The following is a 24036-nucleotide window of genomic DNA, read 5'->3' as shown; positions in this document are numbered from 1 at the left end:
AAGACAGTGAGTTTGTGAGTGCCTAAAAATGTAATCAAAAATGTGCTACTACAAAAATTGTTCTGAGCCACTAATGCCCAACAGACGATTCCTGTTGTATCACAACTGCAACTTTCGGCACACGTATTAGTATTTTTTGATGCTAATACGTGATGATGTCGAGTTCGCCATAAACAACGCGGCATCACCAGAAATTCGTGTTGTAAAAGTGTGTTGTAAATTCGTGTGTAGTTGTATTGTATGACGACATTTCTAAATTATGACGTCACATTGACCTTTAGCGTTCAAAGCAGTCACAACCGTTCTGAAAAAAATGCATCAACTTCGTAGCAACATAGGTAACGACAAAGTTACCCAAATTAGTTAATAAACAAGGAAAGTTTACTTTGATTGTGCGTCATAAACGGATACAAACGTCATAAAGGAGTGGCTGACACTTAATATGAGTGCCAATAATGTTGCTAATGATTAAAGTGCAACAATTAAAGTAGATGTACAAACACCATGTGTCATGAAATCGCAAAATAATTATTAAACATGTTAACGTCATATTCATGCGCCTGATTTTAAACTTCTTGGAAAACTAAAAATAGGAAATAGAACCTATTTGTCTGGTAAGCAATGTATTGTGTTCATTGTTAGACATAAATACATTGACATAATAAAACACGTCAAAAAATAGACGGTTTCACGTAACAAGAAAAACAAACGATGATTTTAATCTCCGTCAACAACATGGACAAACATTGTGACGTCACAAATCACGGGATGTGCATGGACGTCCTAATACTTCCGCTAATTGTTAGGAGAAACGGCTCCTGTAATATCAAAGTGCAACTTGCATTGTTGGGATTTAGTAAGGGTGAAATCGAGTACAGTCTTAGCTACGTCAAACAATAAGTTTGAGGTTGCTTGGAATACCAGTGCGTGTCATTACCATGAAACTACCATTCAGGGTGGTTCTAACTCCGCAACAATGCCCTGTGCTGTGGCTAGTTTAATAAATAACAACTGCGTTCAACGGCCTATATCAGGGGTCATCAAACTTTATCCCGCGGGCCGTAAAACATTAAACATATCCTGCAAGTGCTAAATAGGTTACAACTTTTTGATGCATATATTTTTATTACAGCAATTGCCTTATATCCATACTTTTCAGTACATATTATCACAAGGCTGCTTTAAACGTTCCTAGCGACGCCGCACAGCACATTTGCGATGGAAAACTTGCGCACTGCATTTGGTGACAAAGTAAATGCTAAAACACGACTTACTTGCAACTGCGGTTGATCCTGTGGGTCTTTATCATACTACACGACATGCACGTTGTATTGATTCATCTTTCTAACTCTCTACACAGGGGTCCGCAACCTTTTAGGCGACGCGTGCCAATTTACTTGTTATTTCCATGTGTTAATGACCTCGCGTGCCAACGTTTTTCCAAATGAAACTGGTTCGTGCCAACAAATATTAATAATAAAGAGAAAGCAGAGTATTTTGTGCATGCAAGGCTGAATTTTAAGACAATGGCATGATAAAAACTATAAACAAGCAGTGCAACCAGTTAAATTTTTACTTTAATATAACACGCAAACCGGTTGGCGTGCCATGAAATTCCAACTCGCGTGCCAACCTTGGCACGCGTGCCAGGGGTTGCCGACCCCTGCTCTACAAGGTCGAAACAAGTTGCACACTGACATATTCGGGTGTAAATCTTTGAAAAACAAAAATTAAAACAAAAGAGGATGTAATATATTGGATAGCTAAAGTATTGACAAATTAATATACTCATTGGTAGAACTGCTAACGTAAGAAATCACACCAGACGAAGTTTGCTAAGTACTGATAGATGGCGTAAAGAGCACAGTTATTTAAATTATCTGTGAGACAGGGATAGGGTTAGGATTAAATTTAACGTTACAACTAAGTTTGTAAATTGGTTTTCCAAACCGTAATAGCCCTAAATGTCAGCACTTTTACACTATTTGCTTTCGAATGTTCGCAAACACTTTGCGCTATCTACTGGTATATATAACGTTGTCTTATGTAAGTTCTTACGTTGCAGGAATTATCAAAATCATGTGTGTGCAACCAGCCTTCATTTACTTGCAAGTCGGATAATGTTTCCTACCCAACTAGCCTCCAAAATAAAAAAGTAGCTTACCGCCACCTAGTGAGAAGCTTGTCCCATAAACTGTTTGTTAGATGGCGCCAGATAACGAGAACTTTGACGACCCATCGTCGGTCGTTACTGCGCATGCGCTTGCCAAACGCATCTGATAGTTTCTGCAAAGTATACAGGGTTATTATTTAAAAAGATGTCAAAACAGAGTTTCAGGGAGTTACAAGCAAAAAATTCAAATACGAACTAGAAAATTTAGAAATATTTCAAAACTTTTTAAACACAAAACAAATACAATTTAGGTTCGACGTAACACACTATCACGTTTCAGTGACGTAGTTGAACAATTGAAAACGGTATTTAAATACAAAATATTAAATTACACGAATTTTAACCATGTCTCATTGACATGTTGGACAACTTACTTCAAAGAGAAGCCATAAACTCTGGTTGCTTAATTGACAATTATTTCACAGTTTTAGTTTTGTTGTTTGCTTTTTTACTATTAAAATGCTGTTTTATAGTTAAATATAGCTGAACTCCTTCACTACACGATAAAAATACCTCTTTACTGTTACCTATGTATTTAGGAACACAAATCAAAGCAAAACTGTCAGACTGCCTGCATGCAGTGTGTAAGATTTCTTGCCTCTAGCGGCGCAAACTATTATGTACGGTTGCCAGGAAGATCGTCCTGGCATTGCTATTGTCGCAACAATGACTTTGTGACGTAAAATCCATTGTGGTGCAATTACCTTGTGCGAGACCGCATGGTTATTAGTTATTAGTGTCTGTGATGTGCTGAACGCATGAAAGTGAGTTGTGATAGCTAAGTAACGACATTCTGATTCTATTTGAAACAGAAATTTTACCCCAAATGTGCAAAAGTTGTACCTAAGTAAATTGGACCTGTGAACTTTGCGCTGAGCATTGGAATATTGTGACCCGATTAATTTACTGTGGGCAAGATTCGGCCTACATCGATCTGTGCGAGGAAGTGACTTGGTTGCATTGCTGTACGCCGGTATGTTTTAATGTAATGGCCTGTATCTTGGTGTGTTTTTATATGTTTTACTCATTATGCCTTACGATATTTACAGTGTGAAAACCGTAATCTGTGATTTCCAACTGGGAAGTCTAATGCCTGGACCGATCAAAGTTTGGTACGTTATTTGTTTCTCTCCTGTAAATGCGTTTGTCGTTCCTCGTTCTGACTTTTACTAGTGTTGTTATATTTGCAGAAAACCGCGTTTATTGCGCGCGTCATTCATCTTGGTCGAAATAAAAATTCTGTTGCTCGCACTGGTAGCTTGTCCAGGCGCTGCACTGAAGGTGCGACGCTACATCGTTTTCAAACTGATCAACGTGTCTTAACCAACAAATGGATCCGGATGATGAAGTTATTGTTGCCGCTCACAGAAGTCTCATGGCTAAATATGTCAGAGCTGAAAGTATGTTACTTAAACCTACTGACGCGCCTGCCGTTGAACAATTCCTTCCCGAAGTCGAAAAGGACTTTCAAAGAGTAATGTCACTGTGCGAAACAATGTCCGACGGGGACATTGTCCCAGGTAGCAGCGCAAGAAAGATAGATTATATTCGAGACAAGATCGAGTTCGACGAGCGTATGGAACAATGGCTGTGTGATGTGCGGCAAAAAACTCCAGTTTCCAACGCATCTCTACCGCCATTAGTGGACAGTCCCTTTATCGTAGACGATCAAAAGAGTATAGGCTCTACGACCAGCTCCATGCGTAGTTTGAGGTTAAAAGAAAGTCAAGTTAACTTCGGATTGCCCAAGTGACCCGGCGACAGGACGAGGAACGCAAGCAAGAGGAGGCGGCTAGAAGGAAATTAAAACAGGAACTGGCGGACCGCGAGGCAAAAGCAAAGCAAGATTTAGCCGACCGCGAGGCAAAAGCAAAGCAAGATTTGGCCGACCGCGAGGCAAAGGCAAAGCAAGATTTGGCCGAGTTTGCGGACCGCGAGGCAGAACTTGAGCGAGAGTTAGCAGACCGAGAGTCGCAACGAAAGTTGGAACTTGCTGAAACTGAAGCTAGAGCTTGGGAGGATGCGTCTGTAGTTGAATCCATTTGTGGTAAGCAACATCCTGGATTTTCTGGCTCGACAACAGTGCCTTTGCCGAGTAGCCCACTGGACAGCCCTGTGCATACCTACATTGACTATAAAGCGCAACCGACAGCACTTTGTAAGAATTATGCGCAAGACCAGCGATATACTGTACGCGACACTTTCGTCCAGAAATACGTTAAAGAAGAAGCAATTCCGCCTTACCAGTGCCGCGGACATGAGCCGACACAACTTAAATTTGAGCGCCCCATGCTAGCCACAACCGATACCTGGAGGTTGGTGAACGTTTTCTCCCGAAACCGATTGTAGAAAAGTTTAAAGGTGACCCCATGGACTATTGGAGCTTTATCAACCGTTACCAATTGCATATTGCGGATAAGGTTGAATCGTTCGACCTGAAGCTAATTTATTTGTTGCAACATTGCGAAGAGCGTGTATACGAACAATTGAAGCACCATTCTGCGTGTGAAAGCCCTCGAGAGAGTTACGAAACGGCCCGACGCGAATTATACGAAAGGTACGGGCAGCCCCATATAATAGCTCGGCGCTGCGAGAATTTGCTACAGGATGTCCCGAGACTAACTTTAAATGACCCAGCCGGTCTCGAGAAACTGGCCGTACTGCAACGAAATTGCTGTGCTTCCCTGGAAAAAATGGTTGGTACGTCCATTGTAGACTCGGTGGGATTTATTTCCTCGATTGCTTACAAACTGCCACTTAAGATGCGGGAAAAATGGGTCTCTGAATCGTTGCGTGTTCAGGATAGAACAAATAATGTGGCGAGATTTGCTGACTTCGCAAAGTTTGTCATAGAGCAAAGCCGAGAAGCCAATTCGGTTTTTGGAAAGTGCTTGTTTTCTTCTCCTGTGGAAAAGACTGACACAGCTGCACCCTGAAGACAGAAAGTATTTGCGTACAACGTAAACGTATCAGCTCCGGAGAGTGCCGCAGCAGCTGATTTCTCACGTCTGTGCACACTTTGTAAAAGGCCTCATCGAATCGACGAGTGTATACAATTTAAACGTAAATCGTACGAGGAGCGAAGAAAGTTTGCAAGAATCAAAGGGCTGTGTTACAAATGTTTGTCTCCTGGGCATTCGGTACGCGATTGTAAAGCTGAGACTAACTGCGACGAGAAAGGTTGCGACAGTGCCTATCATCACACTTTACTTCACAACCCGAAGCGGATAAGCAAACCCACAGATTCCGAGGAAGAGAGAAACGGCAATGTGGGCGAATTTCACAATGACTGCATGAATTCCGTCATCAACAGAGAAAATGGTTTGGCACGGAGACCGTCCGCTTACCTGGATATACTTCCTGTTCAAGTACGATGTGGACACAAGCTGGTGAATACATACGCCTTGATTGACTCAGGTTCTAATATGACATTTTGCGAACGTCAGTTGGCAGAGAAATTGGGTGCTAAAACAACTGCGAATGGCGTGCACTTTAAGCTAAACACATTAACCACGGATCAGCCTGTAGCCGTTGACACTACTTTTGTGTCACTATTGGTTTCACCGCTAAAGGGGGGACAAGAGCTGAAACTCCCTGATGTTGTATTGGTTAATAGGATCCCCGCAAACCCTAGCCGGGTACCAGAAGCTAAAAGGCTGCAAAAGTACGAATATTTGCGCGGTGTCGACTTGCCACAAATAGAGGGTGGCGCTGTAACATTGCTGATTGGGAACGATAATGCGATCGCACACAGGTGCCTGGAGAGCCGCTTTGCGCCCAATCCACGCGAAACCCCAGATGCGGTTAGGACGCCGCTGGGATGGCTACTGAAGGGCCCTTCTCTGGAGTCACAAGCGCATGTGGAGGAAGAATCCAGCTTCTACTTGACGGCGTTTTCCTCAGATGTTGAAGCTGACTGTTTAGGAAACGTACTTATTAACGATGAAGGAAGCTCGTTCCCATCGCTAGAAGACGATATCGGCGATGTTGAATCTCTGATGCAATGGCTGCGCAGTCACGAGGAGGTTTCTAATTTTGGGATGAAATACTCGAGGGAGGATGTAGTCGCCTACGATATGATGACGCGACTGGTAGAACGCGTCAACGGGCATTATCAGCTGCCACTTCCGTGGAAGAATGACAGTGAGGTTCTCCCAGACAGCTTGCCAATGGCCAGTGGGCGCTTGGAAGGCCTAAAGAAGCGCCTGTTGCGGAATTCCGCGATGCGCGATAAGTACATCGAGAATATGACCACCCTGTTAGAAAAGGGTTATGCAGAACGAATTCCTGAAGACCAAGTTGGTACGAAGAATAGAGTATGGTACCTCCCACACCACCCAGTCGTCAACCCAAAGAAACCTGAAAAGGTCAGAATCGTTTTCGACTGTGCCGCGAAGTGCTCGGGTCAATCAATTAACGACAAGCTAATGAAGGGACCCGACTTGGTAAGCAACCTTGTTGGCGTTTTGGCGAGGTTCCGAAAGGATCGTGTTGCAGTTGTCGCGGACATAGAGGCCATGTTCCACCAGGTGTCGGTCGCTCCCCGTGATCGCGACGCTTTAAGGTTCTTATGGTGGCCAGGAGGAGACATGTCAAAGGTGGCTACTCCGCACCGGATGAATGTACATTTGTTCGGTGCCCGCTCTTCCCCCAGCTGTGCTACGTTTTGTTTACGTGAAACTGCAAGGGAGCACGGAAAGTTCTTCGACCCCAGAGTTGCTGATGCTGTGAGATACAACTTCTATGTCGACGATTGCCACGCGACAGCCCCTTGCGACTCAAGCGCCATTAAGTTAGTGAAAGACTTGAAAAGCTTGCTCGCCTTGGGTGGATTCAAATTGACGAAGTGGGTTTCCACCAGCGACGCAGTCATGGAATCTGTTCCAGTCCAAGAAAGAGGCAAGGCATGCCAAAACGTTTCTTTAGGGGATTGCGTGCAGCAACGTGTGTTGGGAATAAACTGGGACGTGAACGAAGATGAGTTCCAATTTTGCGTCGACCTGCCCGCTAAACCGCTGACCCGACGAGGTATGCTCTCGGTAACTAATTCCCTTTTTGACCCCCTGGGATTCGTGGCACCTGTCGTTCTGGAGGCCCGATTGATGTACCGCAATCTGTGCCAGAAGAAGTTGGACTGGGACGAGGAAGTTGGTGGAGCTGACTTGACAAGATGGAGAAAATGGTGCGGCAGCTTGGAACGTTTGCGCGCTGTCCGGATTCCCCGATGTTTTAGGCCTAAAACAACGAACGACATAACAGGCCAACAATTGCACTTCTTCGCCGATGCCTCTACAGTTGCAAGAGGATGTGTGTGCTACCTACGGACAACGATGGAAGACGGCAGTGCACACTGCAGTTTTGTAATGGGAAGGTCGCTCTTGTCAGGTTCTGGAAAGCACACGATCCCTCGTTTGGAGTTGGAGGCGGCGCTGGATGCTGTCAAGCTTTCCAGGACAGTCAAGAAGGAGCTGTGTATGGAAAACTGCCCTTGTGTTTTTTGGAGTGATTCTACTATTGTTCTTCACAGTCTCTTTGCAGACAGCAAGAACTTTCCGGTATTTTCTCGAAACAGGCTTTCGCAAATTGAGAAATTTACGTGCGTACATGATTGGAGACACGTCCCTACCGCTTCGAACCCAGCAGACCAAGCCTCACGCGGCATGGCGGCCGACGCCTTCGTTGGGTCGAAATTATGGCAAAACGGGCCAGACTTCCTGCGATTTCCCCCGGATCAGTGGCCCGAGGGATTTGCTAAACCCGAAGTACCGGAAGGAATCTACAGCAGCTTTGATTTAAAAGAAACAACTGACGTGTTTCTTTCAATCAGCGACAGCTCACCGACCGATAAGCTGATCAACCACTTTTCGTCGCTCTACCGACTTAAAATCGCCACTGGATGGCTCTTGCGAGTCCGAGGATATCTTCACAAAAAGACTAAAGGGGAAACCGCTACGCTTTCTCGCTCGCCAATCACCGTTATTGAGCTACAGGACGCTGAAAAGGCACTTGTACAATACAACCAGCGGCAAGAATTCCCAAATTGGACTAAAGGAGACCTTCCCTCGCACCAAAATAAGACGTCTCAGATCTACAAGCTAAATCCCATCATGGTAGACGGCGTGTTGCGAGTAGGAGGAAGACTGGAAAACTGTTGCCTGGATTACGAAGCTAAACATCCCGCCATTATCCCACACCAATCTCACTTTACCGATCTGCTACTTGAACACTACCACAGCAAGAAAGCGGGACACTCATGTGTCAACCATACAATGAACCTGTTATGTCAGCGCTACTGGGTTGTTAACGCGCGAGTTGCAATCCGTCGTGCCTTGCGAAAATGTCTACTTTGCCGACGACGTGATGCCAACCCAGGATCGCAGCAAATGGCCGATCTGCCGTCGGCCAGACTACAATTAAATGAGGCCCCTTTCACCCCCACTGGGGTGGACTACTTTGGACCTTTCACAATTAAGATACGCCGAAGTGAAGTGAAACGCTATGGGTGCCTTTTTACGTGTATGACCAGTCGCGCAATCCACCTGGAAGTTTCCCCCGACCTTTCGACAGATGCTTTCATTAACGCTATGCGACGCTTCATTGCACGTCGCGGACCAATCAAGCACATGTATTCAGATTACGGGACAAACTTTGTCGGAGCGGAACGAGTTCTCCGAGAGTCTGTCGATGAATGGAACCAACAGCAAATACACAACTACTTGAGACAAAAGGCGGTCACTTGGCACTTTAATCCTCCTAGTGCCAGTCATTTTGGAGGTGCTTGGGAAAGGATGGTCAGATCTGTCCGCCGCATATTGATGACGCTGCTTCCAGACAAACCACTCGACGATGATTTGCTACACACTTTATTCCTTGAGGTTGAAGATATTGTGAACTCGAGGCCCTTGACTCAAGTTCAATTAGAAGTAGGAGAGGAATTACCACTTACTCCTAACCATTTGCTGAAGCTAAAACCAACGGTCGGTTTGCCGCCAGTGAATACTCCGAAGACCGACTGCTACGCGAGACGCCGGTTTCGTGCTGTTCAGTACCTTGCTGACGAGTTCTGGCGTCGTTGGATGCAAGAATACCCTCGGACAATCATCGCCAGACAGAAGTGGCATGAACGTAAGAAGAATTTTGCCGTCAACGATATTGTGCTGTTGGTAGACGATTCGACCCCGAGAGGGCGCTGGCCTATGGGCCGAGTTCTTAACATATTCCACGACAAAAACGGAATCGTCCGAAGCGTTGAAGTGAAGACTTCCAGCGGAGTTCTGAAGAGACCTGTTGCAAAGCTGTGCGTTATCGTTCCTGCCGAGACTGAGGGCGACGAAGAAGAAACAGAGCCAAGGATGTAGAAAATTCGGACTGCCATGGACGTTTATTTCGCGTGCGCCGGAGCCTAATGAGGCGCAAATCTTTTAATTGTTGTAAAAAATTGTAAACGCATAACTGTAGCGTTTCCCATTTTGGTGGGGGAGGATGTAAGATTTCTTGCCTCTAGCGGCGCAAACTATTATGTACGGTTGCCAGGAAGATCGTCCTGGCATTGCTATTGTCGCAACAATGACTTTGTGACGTAAAATCCATTGTGGTGCAATTACCTTGTGCGAGACCGCATGGTTATTAGTTATTAGTGTCTGTGATGTGCTGAACGCATGAAAGTGAGTTGTGATAGCTAAGTAACGACATTCTGATTCTATTTGAAACAGAAATTTTACTGCAAATGTGCAAAAGTTGTACCTAAGTAAATTGGACCTGTGAACTTTGCGCTGAGCATTGGAATATTGTGACCCGATTAATTTACTGTGGGCAAGATTCGGCCTACATCGATCTGTGCGAGGAAGTGACTTGGTTGCATTGCTGTACGCCGGTATGTTTTAATGTAATGGCCTGTATCTTGGTGTGTTTTTATATGTTTTACTCATTACGCCGTACGATATTTACAGTGTGAAAACCGTAATCTGTGATTTCCAACTGGGAAGTCTAATGCCTGGACCGATCAAAGTTTGGTACGTTATTTGTTTCTCTCCTGTAAATGCGTTTGTCGTTCCTCGTTCTGACTTTTACTAGTGTTGTTATATTTGCAGAAAACCGCGTTTATTGCGCGCGTCATTCATCTTGGTCGAAATAAAAATTCTGTTGCTCGCACTGGTAGCTTGTCCAGGCGCTGCACTGAAGGTGCGACGCTACACAGTGAATAGATTTCATTGCAGACCTTTTACACAATCGATGTTGGATTGCAAAACAACTATACTGCATTTAAACAGTCAGAAATAATCGATTTGTAAACTTGCGTTTATCATTCAGAGTAATAGCAACAAACTTTTCTATATAATGTCAAACAAAGTACAACATCACCTAATGAAAACTCTTAACCAACAGACTTTAAAACACAAAACCCCTAAAACTCTTTCTTCTGATACAAGCGTGGTCAGCAGCTTTGCCTTCAGCGAGGAATTAATTAAAAAATGCTGCAAGCCTTTGTTGCCGGAATTTCTTTGCTGCTTGTGTTCACAACGATTGATGCAGTCTGCTTGTAGAACTTTAACGAATATGAGAATACCTGCAGTATTCCACATCCAAATGTTGAAATTTTTTAGGGTGCAATGATAGAACAACCTCGCCTATGAGCTAATGAGAATCCCTCTACTTAAGTTACATCGTTAACAAAGTCTTTGAAAAGCGTTTAACCACCAACGATTTGAGACATATTCACGGAACAAGAAAGCAACCAATTAGCGACAAAAAATCAATTGCAAATCCGATTTATTCGCCCTGTTCAATTTTTCTTCTGCTCGCTTGCATGTAATCAGTTGTTAATACACCCTGGCAACTACAAAACAACGTTCGTGCAAAGTTTTTTTATTGTATGATTGACATTGTAACTGTGCTGTTGTGTGTAGCGCCGGATGTGTAAAATAGCGCCAATGCTCAACAACAAAATATTTTTTGAAATAAAAGACACTGTTTAGATACAGTACCAGAAATGTAACCACTTGTTGCTGGTGGTTTTCAACGTTTTTCAAAGATGAAAAGGAATCACAAATATTGACATTATTGCGCCATAACATTCCAAGCACAACAAAATGTTTTGAGTATAAACCATATTAAATGTGAACGTAGGTTTACGGAATTTTAAAAACACCTGGAACATAAACGATGTATTGTGAACAGGTGAAATTCTTAAATCGTTTTTGCTTTCAACGCTTTTTATTTACAAGTGAAGAAATTTTATTCATAAGCACTGGCAGAAACAAAATATTCGGGAGCGAACCTATTAGAGTGGATATTCTCTTTGGGTATTAAGTGACATTACTTCTAGCTCCGCTGACACATAACGAGTATAAAATAATAACGAACAGTCATGAGGTAGAAGAAGTAAACAATCATAAACAAGATTTAAACCCCACTCGTCAGCTTTTCAGAAAACTGTGTAAATATTTAAGCGTCACATTCATATTTCATACTTCCGATCCGCATCATAGCAATTCCAAAACTGTTTCAATTGTCGGCTGCCCCCTTTTGCCAAAAATGAAAACATTCTTAATCGTTGTGGAAGATTAAAGTGAGGTGTGTTGGTCGTTGGAAGTGATAGATACATTTGTAGGTGCTTTTTGTTTCCATTTCTCATTCATGTTTCTTTGTTTGTTTCTTCTTTATGGTCACGTGGTTTCGGTTGCCGTACTGGGAAATCCCCTTCCTTAATCCATCGTCAAGAAAAATATCGTAGGTGATTTCCCCGAGTTAGGACAGAAAGTCGATCTTCGCGTCGGCACGTGACCCGCTTGTGACGTCAAGACAATCGATTTTAATCTCGGTGTCTCCAAACATCATCGTAATCCGCAGTTCGCGACGTCTTTGTTGCGTCACAATGGTCGTCTTCGGTAACTTGATCCGCAACGTGGCGCTCTTTGTGACGTCATTCTCGTCGATGTACCTCACTTCCGGTCGGAAGCAACTGTAAAAGTTGATGACGACTTCCGACTGTTCCGGCCGCACGGGGGCGTAGCTGCGTTGCACGAGATCCCCGAGGGCGATTGCGTCACCAGCTCTGACGTAAGAGTCGAATACGTCTTTGCACCAGACTGAAGAACCGCGAGTAAGTTTCTTGCTGACCGGATGTAGGTCGGTCACAAATTTGTTAAGTATTCCTGCAATTTCAAAGTTGCTATAAAATTTAACGAAAGCTTGAGTTTTAAAAGAAATTTTCATTTGATGGTGAACAAAGTTTAAATAACTAACAAATTCAATATCAATTAAAAAAAAATTCAGGACGTTAGTCCTAACTTCAACAATGTGCTTTGTCGTCTTTACATTGTATGAATAATTGTATTAATAAAGAAATGTGGCATAACAACATTAACTTAGCAGTATAAGAAATAGGAAGATGCTACAAAAAATACCAGAGTTATTCATTGAATCAGTATCTTTCAAAATTGTTTGTATTCAAGAAGCCATATTTTAAATCTCTCTTACTTGACCAACACAAAACTTATCATCTGTTTCATTCAGATTGGTTATTTACACTAGTGGTCGGCAACCACTGGTCCGCGGCTCGATGCAGGTCCGCGAGGAGTTCGTTACCGGGCCGTATACTGCTTCAGGTTACATGCTTCAAAATATTTTGCCAATGTATCCCGGGAATGACAAACTAATATAGGCATTTTTATTGTTAAATATTTGCAGTTTTTTGGAGGCCGGTCCGCGTCAAAATTTCAGTTTCAAACACGGTCCACAGTACAAAAAAGGTTGCCGACCCCTGTTTTACACGATCCAGCCACTCACCAACTCCATAGGTCATGTGACTTGTGCGCATGCGTACTGCGGTCGGGTCGAGTCCAAACAATACTGCCCCCTTGAGGATGGTGAGACCGGCGTCGGAGGGAATGATGACCTTCACTCTGTCCTTAACCGCATCGTGGATCGCACTCTGCAACATCCGGGACTCTGCGAATCCTCCGACCAGAAACAAATGCGAGATTCGCTCGTTGAGGTGTGATGTCACGTGTGACGTAATCGAGTCGAGTGTGGGCGAGAAGAGGTCACGCATGAGTGAGGACGATATACGCAACATTCCCTGAAATGTGACAGTGTTTTTTAATTTATTTTTGTTGATTTCGTCCAGGTCTGGGTAAGATTTATAGTAAGTACGAATTTGTTGAAAACTAAATTATTTCTGTGTTTTTTTTGGACGTGGATATGTACTTTTGCTCCGAAGACTCTTTTTTTTGTAGGCTATGCAAAAAAAAAATTTTTTTGTAGGCTATGCGAAACTTTAAAAACAAGACCCATGAATTTAATCTTTTTAACACAAAACGTCAAGTGTTCTTGAACATTAAGAGTAAACAAAATAATTGTATTGAGTATTGTGAAGTAACTATGCAAAAGACATGGCAAATTGGACGATATACAACTGCCCAGAGAGCAAATGATAGTTTTTGAATTTACACAAGCAACTCAAAAACTTTAAAAATCCAACAAACACACAAATCAATTCCACTAAACCAAAAAAACTCATCCGGTAAATTAACTCTCTACCCAGGCTGGTTGAAAATCACCCTAAGCAAACTTTAACCCAATATTTACCACAAATTCACCCACCTGTTGGGACCACTTAATGTTGGGCTCGGAAAAGTTTCTCAGCGCTGTTTCCACTGTGAACCCCCTGACTTTCTTGTGGAGGTCGATGAAGGAAAATGGAAGAGCCACGTTGAGGGGAGAAATGCGATCTGGGCTCGTCGACCGTTTTCGAGATTCCCACGCTATCATCATATCCACCTATGTGACGACACAATGCCTGTTATGACAATATTTTAGGGGGCGTGACTGATTGACAGCTGGGCGTATTGTTTACTACATACATACGTGGCGAAATACAAACGTGGATTGTTAAAACATTTGTCACACAAAAGTTTAAAACTGGAATATTACCGAAACTGTATTTTACGTAAATAGCTTTTGCTTTATTTTAAATATCAGGAATAAAATTGAGGACTCTAATTTTAATTCGGTTTGGAGAATAGTTAAGAATGTGATTAAAAACGGTTTGAAACTGGATTATTCCCGCATAAACCCACATAAACCAGAATTATTATCAATATTTTTAAACCCCTTTCAAATATCGAAAAAATATTCAAATAGTTTCTATGTTGTATAAATTATAACAGTCGCCTTTACAAAATCACCACCATAAATCACCCAATTGTTGCATCAACAAAACAAGAGCGCGTTGTCTGCAGAGCGCGAACAAGAGCGCTCAGGCTTTCGGAGTGTCATAAATATTCTGTTTCAGCTGGAACCTGATCAGACGGGTTTGGTGCATCACTAATCAGTACATGATGCAATATTATGTAACAAAGAAATACAAGCTGGAAGGTATGTAACTCAGTGGTGAGTGGTCGGCAACCGTCGGTCTTTTGTTGCCGGGCCGTAAACGGTTTCAGGCCAGATGCTTTTAACATTTTTGCCCGTGCTTCCCGGGGATTATAAACTAATTTATGCGTATTTATTGCTTAATATTTGGTCCGCAAAATAATTTTAGTTTCAAAAAACAGTCCGCAGTGCAAAAAAGGTTGCCGACCCCTGGTGTAACTGATCAAGCTCTTTTAAAAGTCGCTCACAGTCTAACTTTAAAGGTTAAACTTACCCAGCCAATCGGCCGCTTTTTCTGAAACGTCTCCACAAATTTGGCGCCAAAAATCTTCCTGAGAAGGTTCTCGAAGCTTCGGTCGACAGCCACACTTCCCATCGCGTCGCCACTAGCAGCTTCGACCTCCTTCAGCCCGCCACTTCCCAGTACCTCATGAATTGTGACGTCAACAGTCCCCCCACCGCAGTCGACCACCATGTACTGGCTACCGATGGTCAGTGTGTCTTCCACTGTGACGTCATCAGCCGTTCCGCTCTGCATTTGGGAGAGACGCGACTTCCGACAGAAGATCGACGCCACTTCCGGCTCGAGCGCGATTACTAGTTGTTCCGGGAAATGCTCGGAAGCCAGACCAGCCTGAATTTGCAAGAAATGTTGAATAACTAAGCGATCAAATTATGTGTGGTTGAATTGAATTCGTTAAATTCTTACTGCATATGTCAAATAAGTTATTAGTGATAAAAATTTGGCGCTAAATTAATTTGTGTAAATTATGATAAAAGAACAATAATGTGTAGCCCACATCACTCTCGTTCGGAGATGACAAACCCTTTTTACATAAATTTTTGTTTAAACCTTTTTGTATTTTTTACTGTTTTGTGAAAAATTCTCTTTACATGCTATTTTTTTAATAATGTTAGGCCGAAAACTGCAAAGTTGCAAATAGTGAATTTTTACGGAACCTGATAAGCTGCTTGTCGCATAAACTGTTTCGCTTGGGGGCGCCAGATAGCAGGAACTGTAACGACCCACCGCACGTCATTACTGCGCATGCGCGTGCCGATCTCATCTGACAATTCCTGAAAAAAATATTATTTCACAATTACAGCAACTCACTTACAACATAAATGTGAGAAAATACATCAGAAAAAAAAAACTTTTTGATCAATGGTAATTTGTTGGTACATTTGTAAGCAGTGTTTCATACAGGAACGGAACGGAACCAAATAACGTTATTCGTTCTGTGAAATTTGTTTATTTCGTTATTTCGTTCTGGACCGATATTTTCGTTTCGTTCCGGTCTGACCGAAATAAATTTATAACGGTATTTTTCGGTATTTCGGTCATTTTCGGTCTCAGAACGTTTCTTTTTGGTCTTTACAACTATTAAGCGAAAAAAGAAAGAAAGTTGCTACACACAAGAATTATTGTCGGTAATTGTTGCGTCACATAACATTTGTCAATAATGGTCAAACGGATCTAAATTGTAGGAGCCTCAATTTTTATTTTATCTTAACGGCGCGAAATTTTCAGCAATTGTTTCATGTCAAATATCCAGAACGAAATACCGGAATAAAAATAACGGTATTTCGTTCCGTTCCGGTATTTTGAATATTTTTTATTTCGGTATTTCGTTCCGGTATTTGAGCCAAAAATTATTTATTTCGTTCCGGTATAACGTTCCGTTCCGTTCCGGTATGAAACACTGTTTGTAAGAACAAACTTGCTTATGAATAAATCAACTAAATTTACAAGCATTTTCCTTACAAATTTAACTGCAAGACACACGTATTTATATCTCAAGTCTTTAAATGAAATAAAGACAATACTTGCATATTTAGATGATTTAATTGATTTAATTTTTATATTCTCTTGAAACTAACTGTTACTGCAACAAAAAACACTTTTTTTTTCATACTTTTTTTTGACTTACTCAGTAAACTATTCACTACCTACTCAGGCCTTTAACATGTGTAGGTAAAACGTAAAAACGTTGTACCGCAAGATATTCATTAAATAAAAAAGTTTAACTTCTGGTATTCTGGTGATTTATGTTCACACCACTCTATGCACCTACCTGCAGTGCGTGTTGCTTGAAGAACTTCAATGCGTGTGAGAATACTTGCAGGGCGGGAACAAGAGTTCCATTGGCTGATTCAAGCTGGGTTGATTTGCTTAAATTCTAAAACACAAAACGATGGTTTATCATCACAATCATTTTTTAAGTGAAGCAAAAATGACAGTTAAAGCAAAATTGAGTTGAAACCAATCGAAACCAGCAAGCGAAAAAATACTTCTAACATAGTATTGCTCTAATATTGAAAGGATGAATAGTTCAACAAAAACAAATACGCTATTCTACGCATTTTATCAAGCTAAATATTACAACAGTTTTATTTATAAATGAAAAGTACATAGCATCTCTTTGTTTTGCTTTACAGACCCTGATAAAAAAAAAACAGTAAACCTCGCTTAAACCGGATTCGGCTAATCTGGATCTTCGCCTAATTAACAGGAGGAAATATGACCTAACATGAGGTACAAACGATTTGTAAAGTGTGGTAAGGTTATAACCAAAGATAAATTTTATATATATATGTATATATATTTTTTTTTCAAAGATAAATTTTATAGGGCTTGAGCAAATGCTCGTGCAATCATAGCTCCCCCACCTGGTCAGAATGCAACTTCATCTTGAATCGATCGAGAAAAATCCATTTCTTCGCTTCATTCGCGTCGAGATCGTGATAAAAGTCACGTGCTTCGAATCCGAACGAATGGAATTCACCCTGTGTGACGTCACAAACCACTTTTAACGACATAAAAAAATTAGCTAGGTTGGAAAAGATCTAACATCAAATGGAAGTCAATTTATTTTGCAGAATAATATTGATAATCTTACTTGTTTTATTTGGCTTTCGACAGACACTTATTTATATGCAAGAACTCTTAGATCATACGTAATAACTGCATTAATGACTAAACAACATATTCGAAAATATACAAGGCAAAAAGCTGGACATAGAAGGCTTGTAACAAGGAAAACATATCTGGAAGTAAACAAGCTGTAGCTGCCAGGCATAATGTATAAATGAGTATGGCTCTTCCAGCAGTTGTTAAGGCTGTAGCTGAACTAAACAAACTACAAATACCAACACATTAAAATGTCCCCAAATTTATGTAAGTGTCACATCAGGGGAAAATCCCTGTTTTAATCCAACGAACCGTGGGACGAAGTAATACGATTGTTGGAGTCTTCTGATTGGTCACTCCCGGATCTCCACCCGACCACTTGCGCATCAAATGAACCGAATCCGGTTGGTGCACGAAGCTGAACGCGTAGCCACTGTGACGTCATAATGAAATCGATTATTAAATGACGTTTTGGAAGTTTAATTATGACGTCACTAACCTGTAAGTCGTACCAAAGTCGATTGCCACGACAACGAAGTGGGGTTGACGTGGTGTGCTGAATGACGAGATACTGTGACAAAACAATGCTAATTGTTAAGTTGGAATCAAACTTATACGTGACCCGCTATTACTTGCAAATACATCTGCATTCTAGGGTTAACTTTGCATCTACGTTTCCCAGTAAAACGAATAACAAGTAAATTTTATACTTAAGTAAGACACTTCACCCAGCAAACAACATTACCTACAGTTCTGTTACTTCATCTACTCATTTAAATGCTCAAACACAACAAACACTTACCCTGACGACAACGACGAACGTGATGTATTCAGCGATGACGCTTCATCGATGTGTGACGTCGTTGTGACGTCATGAACGTAGGGCGACATGCTGGCGATGGGTTTGTGTTCCACGATGCGATCCGCTACCAGTTTTGGCCGCTTTGCCACTTCTGCGCATATTTTCATACCGGTTCGATATGTGTGCTATGGAACTTTGTGATAACTCGGATGGATACGCGTATGGGAACTTATCTCGAGCTTTCGCAAAATTCACAACGACTGGTACAATAGCTTCGCAAGCCAGCTTCAACCGTTGTGAGAACTCATCGCGGTTGATGAAATCCAGAAGCGAAACCAAAACGAGTCAGCGCGACTTGCTTTGTGACGTCACAAACACGCTTGGTACGCGATGTGGAGGCGACAGATAGTGTGGGGTGATCGACCTTACCACCAACCGATGTGTCCCCACCAGATCGGCTTTCGCGTCCAGCCATTGTCGGCGGGCATTTAAATCTCGTTAGAAGCGCGCGACCTTAGTTCTAGAATGTTGATTGCGCCTTTTGTCTTCAGCGCCGATTATGATAAGCAAGACAAGGCGCTTCACTGAAATATGCGTTTGTTCTCACTTTGTTTAATGCGCTGCCCAGCTACAGCATATTATTGGGCACTGTTGGAATTTATAACGTCACATTGAGCATTGTTACGTGACAATCTCTTGTGATATTCAAAATCAACAAAACCAAATTTCAAATGACTCACGTGGTCGTAATTTCCCGCGAATTTTTCCGAGAAAACTTGATTCGTCGGGAAGTCTGCGTAAAATCAAATACCTGTATGACGTAAATAACCAACGTCAGTTCACACTTCACTGACCTTCGCGTAATCGCGGGAGCCTTGCGTGTGACGTCACTATTGATGCTGACTACCGAAGAATTTTTCGGCGTCATAGGAAGATCTTCGACGTCATCAAGTGAGTTGTCTTTCCGGTGAATGACGGTGACAGTCGAGGAGTTCGTATCCATTATGACGTCATCGATTTCGTAATAATCGCCATTGTCTTTTTCCGTAAACGGTTCCTCCTCGGCTTCGTACAATGTGGAAAGACTGTCGTCTGCGAAACAATCGAAATAAACATTTCTGCAAGCTAATTGTGACGTCATTTTGGGTTTACCGTCGTCACTGCTGTGGTCGGTGCTCGAGTCGCTCGTTCCCATGGCGACGGGAACCATGCGGGTTGTTACGTCACATCCGGGTGGGGCTGGGGCCTTGACGACCGAAACCTTGTCTGTGTTGCTATAGAAACATAAACAAGTACAGAAACTCTCGAAAACAATCGAAATTCTTTTTTGCAAGTTATATCATCATGTGATATAGTCGCGGCTTTTAAGTTAGTGCTGCCAGCAGTATTTCACAAACATGATGACACACATAGGAAATGGTAGTGAAACTAGTCAACTACAGCTTTAATTATCCACAACTCATATCGTTTGCATTCAACGCAAGTGGTTCAGGACGATTTTTTTGAACAGCATAGATTTATAGTAGAGAAACCTATTCGAAGGAACGTGATGTAATATTCAAGCCTTTCTTGTTTTAAACTTCATGTTGTAATAATTGAGTTGATAATACGCTACAGACACAACAATCGCAATACAATAAAGGAATTCCCAACAAATTTCAGCACACAAGTGAAAAGCGTTAGTTACTACAAAGGTTGATCAGCAACCACGTGACAATCTGGTCAGAGTCAAATGGTTCAACGTTTTGGCGACAAAACATTTCAATTTCTCGGTAATTCCTCGGATTTAGGTTGTTTACCTGGAATATACTCAGTAAACAAATTGAGCAAGTGGTAATCCCATGACACAAAGTCTATATTTACGGACAGTAGGCCGTATACCGGATAAGCACACAGCGGATATTAGGTCTTCTTGGTTCTTAAAAATTCAACCGAGTCATTCTCTTAGACTTAGACGTAACACAATTTTCCCACGTGACCGTCTACAAATTGTCACGTGACAGTTTGACCTAATTTTTAACTTTCCACGAAAGATGCTGCATTGGCAGCAACTTATAAGTTACTTGCGCGCAGACAATTTGGATATCTTTTCAAAAATATAAGTTAATATGTAAACCAGTTTTACTTCCTTAGAACAAAACTTGAAGTAACTTTCGATACTTGAAATCGCAAGTCTTACTGGGAAGCCAGCTTTGCACGTTTGAGAGTCGGTTCTTTCGTCTCCGTTAATACACAGGATTATACACCACAAACTCAAGCAAACATTTCCGGTCTGTTCATCGGTTTGTGTTTTATATAGTAGTGTTGCCGTTATCGGTTGAACATAACCACACAAAAGTTGTAAACGCGAAAGAAAAAACCTTGGAAAAGAACTAAATCGACATTTGCAAACGTCTTTGGATAAAATATATCAAGACAAATATTCAAAATTGTTTTTGATGGAGTCTTTTATTCATACGTAATGACTTTTGTTTCAAAAACAACAGACCCAGGGTACTATAAAACGTCAGCAGTAGACATTACACATTTTAGTGGGCCCAGTAAGGATTGGGGCATAGGTTAGTTTAGGTTTGTTTATGTGTTGCGTCATGCAGAAAATTACAAGCAGCAAAAAACATTATGACAAGCAAAATCTACACAGGAAAGAGCCACAATGATTCATGTTTATATTTAGTATAAACACCGGAGCAGGCTGCCAAGAATCTTAATCAGCACTTGCAAAATATGCAGGACTGCAATCAGCAAGCCACAAAAATGACCACATATTTAATAGCGGACCGTTACTTTATGAGTTAAATTCCAAAATAGTCAAATGAAGTAAGTAGAACCGGCTGCTTTAGCGTGATGTGATTGTACGTGCACTCACTGTCTACGAAATGGTTTAGAGTTGAGCTAATTTTACATCTTTCGAAATGTCACACGGTTTTTACGTTGTGTGACTGTCCAGTTACGTTGAATGACGATGCGAAAAAAAACATATTTGCACACGGATATTTTACATAAAAATAAAATATTCTTTAGAAACCTTTCTTAACTAAAGGGGCCTAAATGTTAACAATATATCACAGCTTTATACGGTCAAAAAATTGCAACTGTTTCTTTTTTTACATTTTGAAACGTATTTCAATACATGAGGCATTAGAGTTGTAAGTCGGGCTGGGCATTTATGGTCGGGTTCGGGTTTAAGTTTTAACGTCACCGGCTTGATTCGGGCCTTACTTTGTTCTCGGCCACATATTTGTCGTAGTTTTGACTTTAGTTACGAGCCAAAATCGGGATTTCAATTTAGTTTTGAGATAATTAGGCCTTTATATTTTTAAATCGCATTCCGGCCTGATTGAAGCCTGTTTACAACTCTGTGAGGCATGTTTTTTTTTCAAAATAGGCTTTTTTGCCATTTATAATAGTAAATACTATGCAACAAATGTCGTCTATTTATTAGAACAGATAGCGTCTATTACATAAAACTAGGGTATTAGTCAAACTCATGCCAGAAAATAATGGAATTAAACAACAAGGCATTGCAAAACGTATTGTACAACAAATTCAACAACACTAAACTTTCAACTTTTGAAACAACTATGCGACTGGAAGTGGGTGACATTAAAAAGGGGTCAATGACCTACAGGCCCCTCGAATAACCCTAGGGTTAAAACCAGGGACGAGGAAGTGATACAAACCCCCGCAACCGGCAAAAGCAACCGTCAGTTTGCGAAATCAAATTGATGACCTAAAAAGCTTGTTAACTGCATTAATTTGTAATTCTGCAACGGGGAACCAGTAAAGGCACGCAGGCGTGATGTTAACAACACACAATACATCACGTAACGTCAAAAACCGAAAATCATCAATAAACAAACTAATAGACCAGTAACCACACGATTTATGTACTCACTAGATGCCAGTCGTTCCCCATTGTCGTATCATCTTTGAACTGCGACGTGCTGCTGCGAAATAAACGAATTCTAGAACTCGGTACCATCAACCCCTCCACTCGCCCCACGTGACTTTGTTCGGCTTTGTTTGTGACGAAACAAGACACCAGGCGACGAATTGTCATCATAATTGTTTTGTAACAATAGAGGTGTTCTTTTGATTGGGAAAGATTACGAAAGGGCCAAAAAAATGTAGAAAAATATACTTATTCTTGTCTATTAACTAACACAAAACTCTATATTCGTTGTATATTTAGACATAGTTTTATCAATTGACACAATAAAAATTTAGGAACACTATACACGGACTTGAAAAGTAATTTAAGCATAAACATTACTGCCAAGGTACTATGGTGTATATAGAATACATCGTTCAGACGTTTCGACAATCTCTGTTGTCATCATCAGTGCAGGTGTTAATGAAGCTGTAGAACAACGGTATATAAAGCACTTCTACAGCTTGATTGACACCTGTACTAATGATGACAACAGAGATTGTCGAAACGTCTGAACGATGTATTCTATATACACCAGTACCTTGGCAGTAATGTTTATGCTTAAATTACAATAAAAATTATTTTTGTACTATTGTAACAAATTTAACTAATATAAAAGAATCGAGCCAATGCATGATAAGTTGGAGACATTGTGTGCTGTTTCAACCTGTAAGGTCTCATTAGTGCAGCTGGTGACGAGAGATAGGCAGTATGAGCTAATGTAACCCCTTACGGCACTACAGTCTGTTGGGAGCAGCAAGCTGAAAAGCCATGCTTCACCAACCTGTTTGATGCCACAACTGGGCATCAACGACAGAAAAAAATTAAATGAGCACTTAAAACTGAATTCTCGACAGTTGTTGCAAGTTTGATTGCAATAGGGATGCCGACGATTTGTTAATTCTTTAGTAATGTGTGAAACTCAAAAGGGAGCTTGTGATTTTTTTTATACAGCATGATATTCTATAAATACACAAAAAATTCCACTTTTGTTGCAAGTGTGGGAATTTTGTGGGGGTGATTTTGTTGTAACTAAAACTGTTCCGTTAGCTGAATGATGAAGCGTCTATTTGGAGGTTACGTTGGTATTGTGCAATAATGCAAAATATTGGTATGCAAGCACAGTATTTTACCGCCACATGACAGTGCAGTTTTGATTGCAAGGTTTGTCTGTAAACTGCTGATTTAAAGAAGATAAAATATCTCAATACAATACTGTAATCTCCTAATAACCATAACAGTCACAGGGGTATATGGATCCCAACAAGTGCATAAGGGTTCACAAAAAATGGCATGTGTGAGTGTTTGGGAGTATGTGTATGATAACATACAACAAACGCTTTAAAACATTTTCATCTCCTAAAAAATGAACAAATTACATCCATGATATGCTAGCTTTACATTTTCCACTCATGTCATTTGGGTCGGCCAAAAATCCCCAAAGTTGTTGCATCAATCACAAACCGCATGCGGGATCGGATAGCAGCATCCGTTAAAAGGGCGCATAAAGTTTTGTGAATGTGAAATGAGTGAAAACGTTGGCGGAACACTGGAATAATGAACTCTTTTTAGGTCATGAAAAAATACCTCAGTTTTATTTACGTTCTTTTATCTTTTTTGCCAAAATGCATCAGAATTGTTTCGTTTTCGAAATTCTTGCGTTAATCACTTCTCCGCATTTTTGTGGCGACCACACAGCGACCAAACAATTAAAAAGACAAAAACTTGAGTTTTACAACAAAGAAAATCTCAAAAATACATTAAAATCCACCGAAAGTCGGCAATTTGGTGAAATCCACTTAAAGTCTTTGTCTGTGGTCCGCGTCCAAACACGTTTAAAAACA

The 24036-nt window shown here is 41.3% G+C and overlaps 3 protein-coding genes across 3 annotated transcripts; 2 read left to right on the top strand and 1 right to left on the bottom strand.

Moving 5' to 3' along the window:
* Nucleotides 1–4542: 4542 nt before the first annotated feature.
* On the top strand, nucleotides 4543–5109 carry LOC145229546 (uncharacterized). Its single transcript, XM_080094901.1, has one exon. It carries the CDS (start codon nucleotides 4543–4545, stop codon nucleotides 5107–5109), a length of 567 nt encoding a protein of 188 aa, XP_079951027.1.
* A 296-nt stretch (nucleotides 5110–5405) lies between these two features.
* Nucleotides 5406–10362, top strand: LOC145230135 (uncharacterized). Its single transcript, XM_080095512.1, has 2 exons — nucleotides 5406–10046; nucleotides 10123–10362. The coding sequence occupies exon 1, from the start codon at nucleotides 5467–5469 to the stop codon at nucleotides 9529–9531; it is 4065 nt and encodes a 1354-aa protein (XP_079951638.1). The 5' UTR covers nucleotides 5406–5466; the 3' UTR covers nucleotides 9532–10046; nucleotides 10123–10362.
* Nucleotides 10363–11022: 660 nt separating this feature from the next.
* LOC145230133 (heat shock 70 kDa protein 12A-like) lies at nucleotides 11023–22600 on the bottom strand. The gene is made up of 14 exons (XM_080095509.1): nucleotides 22157–22600; nucleotides 19414–19535; nucleotides 19116–19353; nucleotides 19002–19054; nucleotides 18262–18412; nucleotides 17959–18030; nucleotides 17772–17892; nucleotides 17219–17335; nucleotides 16624–16728; nucleotides 15509–15625; nucleotides 14823–15182; nucleotides 13778–13954; nucleotides 12962–13253; nucleotides 11023–12327 (listed from the first exon to the last, which is right to left on the bottom strand). The coding sequence occupies exons 1-14, from the start codon at nucleotides 22186–22188 to the stop codon at nucleotides 11921–11923; spliced, it is 2364 nt and encodes a 787-aa protein (XP_079951635.1). The 5' UTR covers nucleotides 22189–22600; the 3' UTR covers nucleotides 11023–11920.
* Nucleotides 22601–24036: the final 1436 nt, after the last annotated feature.

Source organism: Phallusia mammillata, chromosome 5, assembly GCF_965637545.1.
Source record: "Phallusia mammillata chromosome 5, kaPhaMamm4.hap1.1, whole genome shotgun sequence".
NCBI lineage: Eukaryota > Metazoa > Chordata > Ascidiacea > Phlebobranchia > Ascidiidae > Phallusia > Phallusia mammillata.
This window is presented reverse-complemented; position numbering and strand designations above follow the sequence as displayed.

Excerpts from the sequence above, each read along its gene's own strand:
- LOC145229546 (XM_080094901.1), top strand. The coding sequence starts at position 4,543 with ATGGACTATTGGAGCTTTATCAACCGTTACCAATTGCATATTGCGGAT.
- LOC145230135 (XM_080095512.1), top strand. The coding sequence starts at position 5,467 with ATGAATTCCGTCATCAACAGAGAAAATGGTTTGGCACGGAGACCGTCC.
- LOC145230133 (XM_080095509.1), bottom strand. The coding sequence starts at position 22,188 with ATGATACGACAATGGGGAACGACTGGCATCTA. Across the intron at positions 18,413-19,001 it reads TCGCGGGAAATTACGACCAC|AAGTGGCAAAGCGGCCAAAA; the intron begins GTGAGTCATTTG and ends AAATATGCGCAG. Across the intron at positions 13,254-13,777 it reads ACATTAAGTGGTCCCAACAG|GGAATGTTGCGTATATCGTC; the intron begins GTGGGTGAATTT and ends GTCACATTTCAG.